An 18,750-nucleotide genomic window follows, 5' to 3' on the forward strand; every position below is an offset into this window, starting at 1 on the left:
GATACGTAATTCATATAAAAGATAATTGTTTCATTGCATCTCTTGATTTTTAGCCCTGATGTGAATATTCTCAAGTGGTGATGTTAAATAACTGAAGAATTAACTAACAACTATGAAATTATTAAAAACCACTTTCTGATTATACTGGATGCATTACAAATGTGTAAGTTACACTATGAACCAGGAGAAGTACACAGATGGTCATGTGCAAAACTGAAACTAATTATACAAGGGAGTTCACAATATTAAGTTATCTCATCGCTGCCTGTCTTCCTGTAAATAACTCAGGATTATGGTTAAAGAACAGTATTGTGAGTGGGATTTTGTTTCATTTTTTTATTTAGTCATAAATTCACTTAAGGCAAAATGTGTACTGGAGCAAGCAAATAGCAAAATTAAATCAGAAGTTTAGGAGAAAAGGTATAATAAATGAAACAGGATACAAGCATGTACTGCATTCTGGTTAGTAGTAATCAGGGGCAGACTGGCTACTTGGATAGCTACCAGAAATAAATTAATACCAGCATATGGTAAATAAAGCTGAATCTCAAATTGTAAAAAAAGACACCATGCTTTCAATTATGCATGACATACTACTCCACTACAATATGCTTTTCAGAAAGAATAATGTATTTTTCTCTGAAATTTGCATTATGCTGGCAGAAAGAGAGAATACACAGTAAAGCCAATCCACCTCTGAATAAGGAAATTTTACATCTGAAACCAATATATACTTACTTTAAATAAAACAGAAGATACTTATCTGCCTAAAACCTGCACAAATAATATTCTGTGTTTTATAGGAAAAAAGATAAATTAAACAGTTCAAAGCAACTCCATACTTTACCTTTCCTACTGTATTAATTATACATGTCATGAATAACTGTTAACTTGGTTGGTAGGGGAGTTGCAGACTACAGTGCATGTTTCATAGCACAATAAATGTGAATACATATATTTAAAGTCTCCTGCCCTGCTAGTTTAGTTTCAATTAAAACCTCAAAAAGTCATGCTTTCTGCATATAATTATTGTTACAGTAATGAATTCAACCAAAGAAACAGTGCATTGAAGTGTAAAATGTAGTTTGAGAGTCCCAGTTGCTCTTAATGAGCATAAGTCTTTCGAGCCTATCTTGTAAGAGGATTAAGCACCAATGTGAAACATATGTAAAACTTAAGAAGCTTATTACATGTCAGTTATAAAGTTACATAAAGAAGTGAGTAATTTATAATTTTAGTTATATGGAGGACCATGTTTGTAAAATCACTTTTTATGTTTAATGTATTCCAAACTGCAATTATAAAAAATGCACCTGGAAGTATATGTGATTTTTGCGTGCATCTGATGAAAAGTAACAGATCTGAACATTTATAAATTCATTTAAAATGTTCTCTATAATATAAAACTACTTCATCAATGAGAAACAGTAATCCTTAGAAGGCTGATACAAATCCATTTTCCAAACTATAGCATATTCAGTCCTTCACCTGCTCTTAATGTGAGTAGTGGACTAGTTCCAACAATTATATGTTTTAATGAGAAATTTAAAGGTCCTTTTTTTTGCAGAAAAAGTTAATAAAGCATACTGGACACTTACTTTTCTCTCTCCTCGAGCTCCACTGGATTATTGTCTATAAATTAAAGGTAAAAACATATGTTAGTTAGCTTGCTTGTTAATGAGTTAACAATCATTGAGCACTAGCAATTGATGCTACTTGATATTCTTGAGATTGTCATGTGAGGTCATTCGCTGTCCTGTAGAAATTCGCTTATTTATTGCCACAACCACATGCATGCAAGAGCACCCACAGCTTAGTAACCCTGTGATAGAAAAAGAGACAAAAAGGAAGCACGCATAATGTTTTTCCTTTTTTGTTTTGTAGTAAATTTTAGTATGGAGACATTTCGTGCGAGAAATTATACGGGGCTACAACAAATACAACTAAAAACAAAATAAAAGACACACACACACACACACAAACATAAGAAACCTCTCATTCTAAACAGTAAGTGAGGAAGAATTGATACTTCTTTGCATGAAGTGAGGATGCTGCATATTGACATTAATACCATGACTCTATTCAGTACCCTTTTAAGTTTTGGTGCTACTGTACATGCATCTTTTATTCTTCCAAACCTTGATCTGAAAGTGTGTAGGAAATGATAAAACAAGATCCATCAATATGCCCAATGTAACATTTAAGAGGAAATACATTTTTAAAGATATATATATGTCACATAGATTCTGACAATATGTGAGAGCAGATAGTTTATGAAGAGTTACCAAATGAAGACAAAACTTATACTAACTATGTTTAATGCTCAAAATAATTAGCAGCTGTATGTTGGCAGAATACATTAATAGGATAAAATTATGCATGGCACAGAATATTTGTAACAAGGTGCCCTATACATTCACTAATAATATGTGTAACTGTGTGGCACAGGCTTGTATCATTTTCTGGATTCATTCACCAATGTTACATCATCCCAATATCAATATTTGGCAGTACCAATGACAATAACACTGAACTGCAAGACATTCACAGCCAGAACTGTCATACTTATTAAAATGTTCTGGGTTATTATGTCATGGTTAAGTGAATTCCTTGAAGAAACCCCAGGTATTGTGCGCATCTGCCAAGGACATCTTTGAGGTGTTGTAGCTTGTACAACTGGATGAGTCATACCTGGCTTGCTACTGACTACAGTAAAAGTTAATACCTATGAGATCCCATGCAGGGTGTGTTACCATATGTTTTCAAAACTTGAGCACAACTGGCTATTGTTGGTTGCTGTCATTTGCTATTGCCATTGTCTTCTGCTGCAGGGCAACAGCAATAGTGGTAGACAGCAACTGAGAAGGTAAACAGCCTTTTACCACAGTCAATAGTGAGCCATGGTATGAAATGAACACTCACAGAAGGAACAATCCCATTGGAGACATCTTCCACAGATGGGGACAAACTATTGGATTTCCCTAGGATATCATTCAACCATCGAATAATGGCCCACAATATTTTGATAAGTCTAATAACACTGAAGCCAGTGATTTTCAAAGGAAATAACACATACTGTCAAGGCAGCTTAAGCAAAATTTGTAGTTCCTAGCTCCACTGCTGATGTTAATATGAACTAATGCTGCAACACAAAACAGGGAGGGCATATGTCTGGGAATCATGATTGCCTTTCCTCATATTTTGGCTGATAACTTTACACTAACTCTCTTGAAAAGGACAAAAGGCTCGCAGTCAAGATATTGCAAGAGGAACACATGATGTCCCAGAGGAATCTCCAAAAAATGATGGAATGTCTTATTCACAAATGAAACTTCTAGAATCACAAGGTGGTAACTGATTCAAATTCTGGCATTGGAAATAAATTTCAGTGCCAGTATTTGGTTGACAAACAGGGAGGTGTGGGAAGAAGTACAGTTACAACGTTGCCACACTGTGTATCAAAGTCTTTGCTTAAATTCAAAACAAGACATGGTATTTCATGATACAAAAGCACATGATGATGATGATGGCCATATGTGCATCTAATGGGAACATGAAGTTAGGCTGCCCTGTTGTTGTTACTTGACAGCAGGCCATTTTCTGATATCATGCTTGACCCTCCCCCCTCTCTTATTGGCAACAACACAAACATGACACTACAATGTGCACACTCTCACCTCAATGGCATATACAGTTACTTTTATGGCACAACCCACAGTTTGTGAAGGTAATGTATCAATGTGGACGAGGAACAAGATACCTTTGGTATATGGTGACTGAAAACAAACCTCAGGTGAAAGGAGGGAGGGTTCAAATTTAAAGCTCATCACGAGAGATCATGAGCTCAAACTGTACAATGATAATGGAAGGAAATAAGCATAAACTTCACTAATTTCATGTAAATTTATGTGAACTTTAGCATATGTGAAGCAGCAGTTTAAGTTGTGTTTACATCAATTTGTCTACTTGGTGATGTCACTGCACTGATTTTTATCAGTTTTACTGAAATCTCTTGATTGCAATGACTGTTTTTATTTTTCAACCAGTTTTTTTTGTTTCAGCCATCTTCAAATCTTTTTTTATAGTAACTATAACTGGGACTGGACAATTTATATCTGTTGATCAGCATTGTAAGTGCTGTGAACAACACTAATCAAAAGATGTTGATTGATATGTTGCAGATGTGATGACTGCTGAACAGATCTGAAGATAACATGTTAAGAGTGGAAACCCACTGCAAAATAAAAGGAATCACTATGCTCATGACAGTTCAACAACAAAGACATGAGGAAAGGTAGCCCCTCACATGAATTAATGTTTGCTTTTTCCATCCTAGAATTTCCATACCTATTCAATAAGCATGATGTATGAAATTAAGAAAATGATCACTGTTTACCATAATAGGAAAGATGTCAAACTTCAACAAGATACTAAAATAAATGATCAACATGAGTTGGATAAAAATAAGAGGAAGCTAAGTTTCTCTCTTGACATCTTTGAATTTGTGTAGTTATAATCCTTAAAGATACTAAGAAATTAAGTGAAGGTCATGAAGCAGCTTTAACTACTCAAGACTATCTTAGAAACATTATCTGGCCAGTATAGGGTACTAAATGATTGCAAGAGATGACCCATCAGCAGTATAATAGTAAGTTCCAAAAATGCACGACTTCATGGACAGTGTTCTCTTCTTTGCATTATGTAGTTATTAGAATTATCCTAAACAACACTTATCATGAAGAAAGTACCTAATAAGTGATGAAACATTATGTGGAACAATTTATCTCTCAGAAGCAGTGTGTGTTTAAAACGATACATTAGATACAGAAAATGCAAGTAAGATGTATCAGGGCTATGAAGATGAGGGAGTAAATTTACCTAAATTAAGAGAGAAAAGCTCACCAGTTTCTGGTGTACTATCTATGTTGAAACACTTTTACTCTGCTCCTTTCTTTATACTGCATCCTTTCATATGTTGCATATTCTTTTGTTGCCCCACAAGTACTACATTTAACATTGTTCATTATGTCAATAATAGTATGGCCTAAGGCCAATCCAGAGGAATAATTAGTCACTTTGCAATTATTATCATTATTATATGCACATTCAGTCACCGTACCTTGTAGTTTCCAGCATCAAGGAGAACCTTCATGGTCATGGAACAAGTCAAGCAATATTTTTGTAGAGAACACCTATTACTGCAAATTCCTTCTGCGGGATTAAAATTCAGAATGAAAGGATATCAATTATAAGATTCACTGATGACATTTCTATCTTCAGTGAAGGTGAAGAAGAATTACAGGATCTATTGAATGGAACGAACAGCCTAATGGGTACAGAATACAGATTGAGAGTAAATTGAAGAAAGATATAAGTAATGAGAAGTAGCAGATATAAGAACAGTGAAACACTTTTTTTAACATCAGAACTGGGGATCATGAAGTAGAGGAGGTCAAAGAATTCTGCTATCTAGGCAGCAAAATAACAGATAATGAATAGAGCAAAGAGGACATAGACAGTAGATTAGCATTGGTAAAAAAGACATTCCTGGTCAAGAGAAATCTACTAGTAACAAACATAGGCCTTCATTTGAGGAAGAAATTTCTAAAAATGTACATTTGGTGGACAGCATTGTGTGGGAGTGAAACATGGACTGTGGGAAAACTGAAACAGAAGAGAATCGAAGCATCTGAGTTGTGATGCTACTAAAGAATGTTGAAAAGTAAGTGGACTGATAAGGCAAGGAATGAGGAGGTTCTCTGCAGACTCAGTAGAGAAAGAAATATGTGGAAAACACTGACAAGAAGAGGCAGGGTGATAGGACACCTGTTAAGACATGAGAGAATAACTTCCATGATACTAGAGGGAGCTGTAGAGAGAGAGTAAAAGCTGTAATGGAAGACAGAGATTGGAATACAGCCAGCAAATACTTGAGGACATAGATTACAAGTGGAAAAAAATTGAACTAACTCATAGGTACTGACTTTACTTTGTTTATACTTATACTACAAGGAAGACTGTTTTAGTGGAAAAACTTCAGAATTTAAACAATATGTAGAGAGAGCAGCTGTAAAGGAGCTCTTATTTTATATTTTATACAGGGTGAGGATTCAAATGCCTTGGGTACTGAAATAGATGTTGAAGTCACTGGTATTGCAGAGGACAATACATGCAACAACTGTATGATCAAATCTGCACATTCCCACGGTTTGGCAGTGACAATTCATATGAGGAGACACCTGGTTAGTTGTCATATGCGTGTACAATGCAGCACAGCTGACGTATAATGTGACAATTTATACTTGTGATCTGTGACTGGAGTGTAAATACTTATGACTGGACTACAGTTGGAGTTAATGATGGGTGGATACATGGGAAACATATTGTACCTAGCTCACTGACTGGTGCATAACCCTTAGAGTGAAAGACTGAGAGCATGGGTGGTGTAGAGATGGACTAGGGTTGTGTGTGGGTGGTGTGGGCAATGGACTACTGCTCTGATGGACAAAGGTAAATTCTGGGTAGCATGCATCTCATCTCAGTGCATAAAATGATGTAGGTGAAGCCCTGATGCAGGATGTGGTTTTTCAAGGTTTGAGTGATGTCACACAATAATATTAGTACTGACTGGTAGTTGCCTCACAACAGCAACAGGTTTGTTGCTCTCATGGGAAGGGGTAGTGTAGGACATTAGTTTCTGGTCTAGCTGGGTAAAATATTATCTGTTAGCAAAGACTCTGGCAATGTTTGGATCACAGCTGTCAAAAACAGAGGTACTGTTTGTGGCTGCTGTGTCTGACATAGACACAAACATTTTTATGAAGCCATTATAGAGATGGAAATCAACATATAGTTAGAATGGATAAGGGGGAGCAGGTGAAGAAGATCTGCAGTAGATGCTGCAGTATTGGAGGAATCAGCAGAGGCTGTCTTTGCCAAGGGTCCAGATCATAAAGATGTGATCAATGCATAAGTAACAGTCAAAAGGCCTAAGGTGCTGAATAGATAGAAAATATTAGTCTAAGGAGTGCATTATCATGTTAGCATGTGAAGGTGCAATGCAAGAACCCATTACAGCTCTGTGATTTTTTTTTTTTTTTTTTTTTTTTTTTTTTTTTTTTTTTTTTTTTTTTTTTTTTGCCATAAAAGGAGTAAACATCGACAGTCAAGCTGTGACTGATCAAAAATATTAGGAAGAAGGTAATGGGTTTAGCATCAGGGATTGCTCGGAAAGGTACAGTTCCATTCCAGCAAGACTATGAACATAAAAGATGCTGGTGTACAGGAACATAGCCTACACAGTGTCAAATAAGAAGTGATAGGACAAGAACTATGAAAAGGCTGCAAAGAAAATGATAAGTTTCTTGGTGGTGTATCAGGGTATTGTGGATAATTGGTTGATTATGACGGTAAATCAGTACAGGGGGTCTTCCTGTGAGAGCAGTCTAACCAGTTACAATGGGAAGACTTGTGGGAAATCAGTGAAGTTGCATTTGGGAGCAGGTAAAAGGTGGGTGTCCAGCGCATTGTCCATATGAGAACGCTGAGGGATTCAGATATCATGCTTTGGGATGGGCATTATGTTTTGAAAGGCTGTTGAATATCATGTTGGGCTTCTGAGATGGGTTTGCAGTGGCAAGCTTACAATCAGAAGAGCCGGAATCCTGTTGGAGATCCTCGGACACAAAGTGATCTTGGTTGACAAATACAGTGGGGGAGTACTTGTAAACAGAAAGAATGATAAAGTCTGAATTAGTTACTGGGTAATGAATAATTGATCATTCCCTAATCCGAATGTTTGACTGTCTGGGAAGGGATTTGTGGACAGAGAGTGAAGGAAGATTGGAATTGAGGAACTCTTGCAGGATTAGCAAGTGTCACCAGGATAAGAACCCAATAAATACAAGGGCTCAAGTAAAGGAAAATCAATGACAAGTCCAACATGGCTAATTCTGAGTTTGGAGACACTCATGACTTCTGCTGGGGCCAGGTACTTGGAGGATAGGTCAACAAAAGTGTTGTGAGACTGATGAGGACTTCTTTTAAAGTATGTGTGTGTGGTTATTTCTGGTTATTTTGTGGATATGGGTACTCCCAGGTGGAAGCAACTTTAGATGTTCTTTCCACTGCTGGGATTAAGAATGTTGTTAAATGTGTTAGAGGGCAATAGTCCTGATTATCCGAGATGATGTGCAGGAAATATTCATAACATAATAAAAGAAATTTTGGAAGAAGTAGAGGCACTTAATTATAGTCTGCATTTAAGCAATACAATTACATAGGACCAGACTGTTGAGGGTTACATGCTGATGGAATGAGAAAAGATGAAAGTCTTTTTGTGGAAGATAAGACAGAAATTTTCATTGCCAGTCTATTTGGGTGGATACCAATTGTAATGATTGATACCAGAAAGAGTATATGGGACTGGATTTTGGTTAGGGCAAAGAGTATGTGGGACTGTATTTTGGTTAGGGCAAAGACTAGCTTTTCTGAACAGGAGCATGTAAAATGAGCAAGGGTAAATGGTGGGGTTGGTCAAAGTTAAAATGTGGCAAAAGTAGGGCTGAAAATGAGAGAAGCAATAACAAAAAGCATTTTTGAAAGAAATTATTGTTGTAATAATAGACAGAGAATTCACTCAAGTTTGTTACCAAGAGAATCTGGACAGCGTAGAATGCTCGCATGCAAAAGCATGGGTAAATGATCACATTTAAAGGTGCACATTCAAGTAACTGCCTCAGTGATCAGTTGCTGCAATATTCTCAATTCAATAAGGAAACAATGTTGAATTTCAGCTGCAGCTTCTCATTTTGTGTGCAGAATCTGAATTATATTAGGCTGATGTGTAAGTTTGCAGTATTTCTGTTCATAATCATTACAAAGCACTTATACAAATTATTTACCATCAGTCATCTACTATTCATTATTTGGATTATTTGCACACAGTTTTCACTGTAATAATACAAAGTTGAAGAACATTTCATCTGTCTGATGAAGAAGAAGCAGAATCAAATAACAGAAAACTGTTATTTCCAATCTACTATGGCAATACAAGTAAAAATAATAGTGGCAACACAGAAGATTTAAAGATCTGCACCATCTACAGGCACAAAATTGTTAAGAAATGCAAACAAGAAAGTATTTCTGTCACTCTAAAGAATGCCAAATCATATGAAAAATTTGCAGTGTTATGGAAGAACACTGAGGAAAAAGAAATATTGCAGAGTATACAAGTTTAAACTGGGTGCTGGATAGGAATTCAAACTTGAATCTGTGCCTTTCATAGGTAGCACACTACCAATTACATTACTTGAGCATGCTTTGGGGATAGACTCAAAATCTTAACTTTTTACAAAAATTTCCTAGGAAGGAAAGGGGAGGAACCTTTTCAAGTTGAAGCTTTGAGTAGGCCTGAAAGGCGTGCTCAGATGGTGTAATTGGGAAGTGCATTGCCTATGAAATGCAGGGATCCAAGTTCAAATCCCAGCCCATCACAAAGTTTTAATTTGACATATGTAACAAAAAGAGCACCCATCATAAGACTGCCTGGACACTTTAATGCATTAAGAGATGAATCACTCAATTCCAGAGTTAGTGCATGTGACGGTTTGTACTTGATCTATCACCACTGACATTTGTATTCCATTGGCAAGTTTAGTATCCCCACCTGCACACAAAGAGATGGATGTAGATGATCTGGTATGGGTATCACAGCAGAACAGTGCAGAATGCTGTCACAGAAGGCATGTTCCAAGTTTGGTATGGTCAGGGCCACTGATCCAGGTGTTTACTTACTGGCCTGAAAGTCTTCATGCTAAAATCAACATACTCGGACCTGAATCTCACTTTGTTGCTTTGCATCATGCTTTGGGTTCTGCCTGATGAGTTGTTTCGATTACTTGCACTGATCGGAATGTGTTTTCCTCTGTGCTTGTCTCTACATGGTGGTTGGATTTTTGCTCCCAAGTGCATTGAATTTCATGTCTAGTTTCATACCCTCTTCCAGGGTTCAGTTACATTATGTGATGCCAGTGATTCTTCACAGCATTGTCACACTTGTGCCGATACAAAGGTTGTGAAATAGCATATTCTTATGCATGTGGTGCTTTTCTTTTTTCATAGTGTTAAATTGTGTGTCATGGACCCATTATTTTTTCAATGCTGGCAGGAGCAGTTGCGCATCCAGGAACAGCAATAAAAGGTGCAATAGGAGCAGATGAAGAAACTGCTCAAACAGAAAGTGGAATTGTTTTGTACTCATGCCACGCTGGTGGTGAGCCAGGTGCCCACAGTAAACCTTCACGTTCACTACTGATGAAGCCATTTGCTGGCTTCAAAACGTCTAAGGAAATGTGGGAGTATTACCTCTGCAAGTTTTGCTGCACTGTCAGGAAAGGTATATTGTGGATACAGTTGACAAGGATCCCTTGTTATTCTCCAGCAATGCAGGACTGAACAAAACTGTGCAGAATTTGGAGTCCCCTACTGAGAAACTTAACTTCAAGGAACTTTGTCAGTTGCTCATGGAATATTTTGGTCATCAAACCCATGTGGTGGTGGCCTGGTTAAGGTTTTACTAGTATCACAAGCACCCTGGGCACTCATATGAGGTGTTAATGCAGACCTGCAAGGTCTCTCACACAAGTGTCAGCTAGAGTGTGTCCAGAGTGATACCTGGTATGTGTGCTTGCTGTTACGGATGTGGCCACCCATTTAACATCCAGCCTGTAGGATCAAACTAGGGCACTAGCTTTGTCTGACCCCTCTGTAGCCAAAGTTACTTAGACTGCAGAATCAAATGAACTTACAGCAGTGGCAAAGGATGCACTGTCTGACAACTGGCATGTGGTGAAGTTAGATGTGTATGGTAAACAGCCCCCAGTGCCCTGTGCAATGAGCCAAGCAGCCTTGTCTTCCACTGAGCTGCCATGTGTGAACGCCATTAACAACTCATGAGCAGTGTTGTCATGGTGCTGCCTGTCTTTGCTCACATGGGGCTCAGGGAATATGAGTCAGCTGAAGCATCACCCCCAACTTACATCGTTTTTTGAGTCTCAGTGTTACTCACCACACCTTTTCCAGTCAATGCACAGACTCTTTGCGTAGGGTATGCCACAAAGTAAGCCATTTGGTAACAATTTGTAACTGTTGGCAAGTAGTGGGACAGTCATTGGAGGGTCTCAACATTTTTGCTGGAACCAGAGGCTGTCTCCAATGCTCCACAAGGGTTGCCCCAGCATATTCTGCTAATAGTGGTAATGGATGGGTGACTGACTGAGTTTTAGGTAGTCAAGGCAGTGACAGTACGCCTAATTAACTTAGATATGTACAGGCTCTTGGACTCCCTGTGCTGCTACGGCCACATCGAATTGTGTCTTATAGTAAACAGTCTATTCCTTTGAGGGGCATATTATACGAATGTGGAACAGGAACTTATGTTGTTAGTGGTAAATTCACAGCTGGTACAAAATATTTTTGTGTTAAATGCCTCTTCCATTTTGACCAAGTACATTTAGTGTCTCAATCAGCCTCTCTTCAAGATTTGGACTCTTTATGGCATTGTACAACTACTGTTTGAGAATACCTCGGATCAGGAAGAAAATTTCAAGGTATATGTCTTCCTTATACCAACAGCAATACCTAAATTTTGTCACTGCTGCCCCATGCCTTTGCCATGTGTAACAAGGTCAAGGCTGAGTCCAGCCCTGGTGTCACTTCTCCTATTTTGTTGAATCAGTGAGCCATTGCATTGGTGGTAGTTTGAAAGCCAAATGGCACTGTGCACATTTGTGACTATTTTACATAGAGTGTCAATGTGCAATGTGTCACAAACTGGTATCCATTTCCTGGGCCAGAGGAGTTGGTAAAAGTTGTCAGGGGTGTCAGTATTTTTCATGCATCAGGGTGTCAGTATTTTTCATGCATCATCTTGCATGATGCATACCTGCAAATGCCACTGGATGCTGCTTCTTAGACTTTCTTAATGTTCAATATCGCATTTGGGCTTTACCAGTGTAATCGCTTGCCTTTTGGAATTTAGTCTGCACCATGAATTTATCAACGATATTGCAAGCAGTTGATTCAGGATACTCCCTGGTGTGTCAACTACCTTGAAGACATCTGGGTCATAGGCTCCATGCCAGAGGAGCATTTAGAAAACCTGCAGGCAGTTTTCTGACACCTTCTGGAAAACAGCCTTCATTGAAAACTGAGAAAATGTAGCTTCTCCCCCCCCCCCCCCCCCCAAAAAAATGTGTATTTTTTTGGGACATGTGCTAAGAAAAGATGGCCTCATCCATCTGGATGAGTACATCAGAGCCGTCATCAACCTGTCTGTGCCTGAAAAGCCGAATGAGTGCCAGTCCTTTTTGGGCCAGATTTCTTATTATGCTAAGTTCATTCCCAAGGCTGTGCACATCAGACATTCTCGTAATTGGAATTACAAGAAGGGCACCAAATCCATACGGTCTGCAGACTGTACAAGGGCTGTTCAATCCATCAACAGTGTCTGTGCTCCACTTCCTGTTTGGGTTCTTTTACATCAACTAAACTGTTAACCCTGGCTCTCAATGCATCCCCTTATAACAACCATGTAGTTCTGTGACATCGACATACCAGATAGAGAGGAACTGAACAATGGCGAGTGGATCAGCAACTTGTAAAATGGATCTTACAGGTTTCATCAGTCTGGCAGAAGATGGAATGAAATGCTTGACAAGTTCCTGCACAAGCAAGGGATGCTGCAATCAGTAGCTGATCTGTGTGTTTACTATAATCTACAGCATGAATTCGTAGTAACTGCATATGTGAATGATATAATGTATAGCAACAAAAATAAAATTAAGGAAACAAAAAATATCTTAAGCACTGAATTTGAAGTAAGAGATTTTGGAGTAACAAGACATGTACAGTGAGTTCCAATTATGAGAGAATATGAAATATTGATTTGGGTCGAAACAGTGTATTCAAGAGACATCTTAAAAGAATTCCTAATTGAAACCTGCAAAGCTGTGAAAACACTTCTCATCACGAATTTACAGCTAAAAAATGTGACAGATGAAAACAAACTCAGCAAATGTATCAAAATACAGAACCATGACTGGAAGACTTTTATACCTAACCATGGGTTCAAGGCCAGACTTAGCATATCCTGCAACTTCCATAAGCCAATTCAGCAACAATTCAAGTGAGGAGCACTTGTGTGCTGTCAAACACACACTATGTTATTTGTGAGGTGCAATAAATGATGCACTCACTTGTTTTTAGGAGAGCTACCATTAGTTGGAGCACAAAAAGAACAACATAATGTTCCACTAAGTACCACTGAATTAGAGTTTGTTGCACTGAGTGAATCTGTAAAAGACGCTAAGTGGATGAACAATTCTCTCAGTGAGATTGGTCAGGATTGTTTTCTGTCCAATCGTATATAGATTTTAATCAATAATCAAGACATGATGAAACCTGCTAAAATTTCGAGGCTTTGGAAAGAATCAAGCACATGGATATGAGGAGTTTCTTTTTGGAATAGGAGGCAGAAACCAATAACATAAGTTTGGAATACACTACAAGTGAGAAGAATGTTGCTGACTGACTGACAAAGGAAACTGACAAACGTAACTTGAAACCTCATAGGAAGTTAATAGGGGTCAAGGATCAGGTGGAAAGTGGTCAGTGATTTGAACTATCTTTCTTGTGGACTCCAAAGTACCCACTGTTTTCTTGTTGTGATGCATTGTGAAAGGCAGTCTGTAGTATGTTACAAGCCATTTTATAAAGAAGTCTTACATGACTGACAACCAAGCCAGATGCCTTACAGCTGTAACTGAAGATAAACGTCCATGAAGGCTAATCTGATGCTTCTGGAGCATGATAAGGCACACTAATAACATTATAAAAGTAGGTACTTAAGAGGTTGATTAGGAGATTATATCCTCTGACTTCTTTCTTTTCTGTTCTCTATCAAGCAGTATTTTAGAGAGCTCCTTTGATAACCAATATATTTTAATAGTTGTCTATTCTACTTCAACTCCAAAATTTCCCACTTATAGATAATGGAGCAGAAAGTATCACAGTTCGATATATGTATGATATTCATTTCAAATGTAACACTTTGCCATGGCAAAAATAAATAAATAAATAAATAAACAATGAAAAAATGTTATGGACAACTTCATCAACACAACAAAATATGTGCTGAACAAAAGAGAGTACAATTATATTAAGCACAAATTAAAATGCGTTGACAGAGTCCATAATCGGGCTCCAGTGCCTAGGGACAGTGGCCACAAGTGTTTGTGTTGTGCTTGTGTGAATGCAAGTGTATTTGCTATTTTGAAATAAGGACTTCTTTGTCTGAAAGCTGAAATATTTATCAGTCCTTTTCATTGGGCCTGTCTGTAACTCAGCACATCCACTATGTGGTGAGTCTATCCTTTTCATGTTGTTGTTATTGCATCCTGGACTTTAAATTGTTTTATCATCTATTAGGTCATTTAACACAATTAGAATAAGCATGAAAAGCAGTAGTGACCTTGTAAGAACATTTGTTGTCTATTTTTTAACAACTTTTTACTTTGTTTTGTAAATATATCTCACACATTTACACTTTGACATCATCAACAACTTGTCACAGATGAAAAAGTGACAAAAAAGTTAAAATGTGGTACATAGTTACAAAGCAGAGAAAAAAATGCTGTGAAAGTCTTGAAAACAAAACAAATGTGGAAATTTTACAACCTCTCTTTCAGCTGTGGTAACCATTTTTCAAATGACCTAATTAGTGGAGTTTTTAGTTAGTATTATTAAGATGTAAAAACATTATATGAACTACAGTGTCAGATGATGTCTGTGCACTGATCTGCAGAACCAGTCATTAATAGATACCAAAAACATAGAAGAATTCAGTTTGCCAGAAGGGAGAACCTGCCTTTCAGATATACTCACACAAGAATACTGGAAATGAATTATGACGAGGTATCAGAGAATGTTGCTAGAAGTGAGATAAGTATGACAAATGCACAATTTCAAAGTATTGCTCCTAGTAAGAGGTAAACAAAATGACAAAGAGAATATCAATATATTATGAATACATGATCTTAGAGTCAATAATAAACTTCCTATAATCATGTGAATAACAAAAGAAAAAATGAAAGTTATATGAACCATTCCCTGAATAATCAATAAAGACTGGGAGGAGAGGCATCCAGTGAAGTAACTGCAGGGGAGACTAAATTTGTGAACAGAACAATAAGATACAGCAAGCAGAAGCTACTAGGGAGTAATTAAGTTAGTTGCCAAGGAACAAATAAAGGTAAAGAAGGTCAACAAGGCAACAACCGTAAATGTGTTGAAGGAAAGACAGAGAGTGTAAAGAGTAAGGAGAGAAATGTAGAAACCAGCATCTAGAAAACAAGAAATGAAGTAATAAATCATTAATAAGTGCTGTAGTGAGAAGGAAAGGTAGATTTGCACTAAGAGACCATAAGGTGGAATACACAATTGCAATTTCAAAAATTCATATCTAAGAATAAAACATTCATCTGTATCTTTATTAAATGCAGGTTTTGTAGCAAACAGAAGGCATTTGGATATATATATTACAGAAAAAGATACTGAGAGTCCACACTGAAAATTACAAGTATGAGATTAAGAAAAGGATAGACTGCTACTCATCATATAGCGAAGATTCTGAGTTTCAGACAGGCACAACAATAAGACTGTCAAACAAGTAAGCTTTTCGGCCAAAAAGGCTTTGTGAGTAGCAGTGTATGAGAGGAGAAGCAACATGACTGGTGAGAGTAAGGAGGAGGCTGGGGTAGGGAAGGGGTGGGGGGGAGAGATAGAAGGGTAGGGTGGGGGATGATAAAATGCTCCTTATAGGAGCATACAGGGATTGGGGGCGGAGGGGGGGGGGGGCGGCCAGCACAAAAAGAGTGAAGTAAATTGACTGTGGATGCATCGGTGGAATAGAGGACTGTGTAGTACTGGAGTGGGAACAGGGAAGAAGATAGATGGGTATATGGCAATGACTAACAGAGGCCGAGGCCAGGATGGTTATGAGAATGTTGGATATGTTGCAGTGTGAGTTCCCACCTGTGCAATTCCGAAAAGCTGGTGTAGGTTGCAAAGATCCAGATGGAACATACTGTGATGCAGTCATTAAAATTATTAATGTTGTGTTGGGCAGTGTGCACGGCAACTGGGTGGTCCAGCTGTTTCTTGGCCACAGTTTGTCCCTGGCCATTCATGCAGACAGATGCAAGTTGGCTGTCATGAATGCATAGAACACAGCACAGTGGTTGTAGCTTAGCTTGCAGACCAAATGAGTGGTTTTACAGGTAGCCCTGTATATGATGGGATAGGTGAGCAGACTGGAGTATGTGGTGGTGGGATGAATGGGACACGTCTTGCATCTAGGTCTATTACATGGGTATGTGTCACGAAGCAAGGGGCTGGGAGCAGTAGTTGTGTATGGATTGATGAGGATATTGTATAGGTTTGGTGGACATTGGAATACCACTGTGGGAGGGGTGGTAAGGATAGTGGGTAGGACATTCCTCATTTCATGGCACTACAAGAGGTAGTCGAAACCCTGACAGAGAATGTGATTCAGTTGCTCAATTCCTGGGTAGTACTAAGTCATGAGAGTAATGCTCCTCTGTGGCCAGACAGTGGTACTTTGGGTGATGAGGGATGACTGGAGAGATAAGGCATGGGAAATCTGTTACTGTACAAGGTTGGGAGGGTGTTTATGGCTTTTGAAGGCCTCAGTGAAACCCATGGTGTATTTGGAGAGGGACTCTCCATCACTACAGATATGATGGCCACCAGTCACTAGGCTGTACAGAAGGAACTTTGTGGCGTGGAATAGGTGGCAGCTGTTGAAGTAGAGGTACTGCTAGTGGCTGGTAGGTTTGATGTGGACTGATGTACTCATCTTTGTGGGGAGATCAGTATGAAGGAAGGTAGCTTGCCAGATTAATGCGGATAGTATGTTCTCACCCTTGATCCCAGATCACGAAGATGTCATCAACCAATCTGGCCAGGTGAGGGGTTTGGGATTCTTGGTGGCTAGAAAGGTTTCCTCTAGATGGCCCATGAATAGGTTGGCATAGGATGGTGCCTTGGAGGTGTCCATTCCCATATCCCGGATTTGTCTGTAGATGATGCCTTCAAAGGAGAAGTAATTGTGGTGAGGATATAGTTGGTCATGGTGACTAGGAAGGAGGTTGTAGATTTGGAATTGTTAGGGCATTGGGAAAGGTGTGTTCAAGAGCAGCAAGGCCAAGGGCCTTTGGGATGCTAGTGTAAAGGGAGGTTGCATCAGTAGTGATTAGCAGGGCACCACATGGCAAACTGACAGGAACTGTAGAGGGTTGGTGGAGGAAATGGGTGGTATCTTTTATATAGGAGGGTAGGTTGTGGGTAATAGGCTGAAGGTGTTGGTCGTGTGTGTGTGTGTGTGTGTGTGTGTGTGTGTGTGTGTGTGTGTGTGTGAGAGAGAGAGAGAGAGAGAGAGAGAGAGAGAGAGAGCTGCATTTGCATGAGTGTGTGCATGTATATGCTGTCCAATTCCAACGAAGGGCTTTTTGGCCAAAAGCTTAGTTGTTTGACATTCTTTTTGTTATGCACATCTTTGACTCAGCATCTCTGCTATATGCTGTGCAGCAATCTATTCTTTTCATAATATTGTCATTATTCCATCCTGGATTTTCCATTGTTTGAAATATAAGATCAAAATGTATGTTTTTGAATCTTATACATACCATTTATGGTTGTCAACTACAATTTCAACAATTTGTCCTTTTCATGCAGACTTATTGAGTGCCATGGTGCACATTAGTGATATTACTAGTGAATGAAATTGGTCAGACAACATTTCATGATCACAGAAACAATTATTACCAATGAAAGAAAAAATGTGATGTCTGAAATGTGCACTGATTTTAGAATCAAGTTCCTCTCTAGTGGCACAAGATGGGATCCACCCAATTTTGTTCGCTTGTAATATTGCTAATGTGCGCCACAGCATTAAATGTTTCTGCATGAATATGACAAACTGTTGAAGTTTACAATACTGTGAAAAGTAAAGTAGCTATTCACCATTTAGCGGAAATGCTGAGTCACTGATAGGCACAACAAAAAGACTGTAACAAATATAGCTTTTGGCCAGTAAGGCCTTCGTTAAAATTAGATGACAACAAGTCTAATTTTGATGAAGGGTTAAATACAATATTAATATAACACTTCATCTTAATTTTTGCCAGCATCTTCCTTTGCAGCTTTAAAACTCTTTTCAAAGCATTCCTTCCTCCCATTTCCAAAATGTGTCGTATATTATCATTCTCTGCCTTCTACCAATACCCATCAGCCACTTCTCCAGTATACTTTTATATTTTCACTCCCTCCCCTGGCTTTCCTAAACTAACTCAGCTTGTTTTTTTTTTTCCATTTCACCCAGTCATCTACACAATGTTTACCTCCCATTTGAATTATGGACATTAGCCAATTATCTCTCACATATCATTTACTGTATTCATGTCTATCCTCGTATGTAGACTGGGGCAACTATTTCTGCTGTTTGAGACTTTCCTCATGTAGTAACTGCTTCATTGGTTCACTAACATTGATTCGAATAATGTTGCAGAAGCAGAACAATATTTCAATGAGACAGCTGCTTGTCATCATCAGGTGCTTACTGACATGTTGCTGCAATGGTTCACCAACAAATATGCTGACTCATTAGAAAAC

The 18,750-nt window shown here is 38.4% G+C and overlaps 1 protein-coding gene across 11 annotated transcripts in view; it reads right to left on the bottom strand.

Moving 5' to 3' along the window:
- The window catches only part of LOC126088583 (titin), a 1,213,778-nt gene that overhangs the window by 77,106 nt on the left and 1,117,922 nt on the right, over nt 1-18,750 (bottom strand). For all 11 annotated transcript variants that reach the window (XR_007519972.1, XR_007519973.1, XR_007519977.1 and 8 more), the window contains exon 15: nt 1,599-1,632. Coding sequence is in view for 5 of the 11 variants with exons in the window: in XM_049906783.1 (XP_049762740.1) it covers nt 1,599-1,632 (34 nt within the window). In the remaining 6 variants the exon portion in view is untranslated. The remainder of the gene's footprint in view (nt 1-1,598; nt 1,633-18,750) is intronic.

Source organism: Schistocerca cancellata, chromosome 6 (assembly GCF_023864275.1).
Source record: "Schistocerca cancellata isolate TAMUIC-IGC-003103 chromosome 6, iqSchCanc2.1, whole genome shotgun sequence".
Lineage (NCBI taxonomy): Eukaryota > Metazoa > Arthropoda > Insecta > Orthoptera > Acrididae > Schistocerca > Schistocerca cancellata.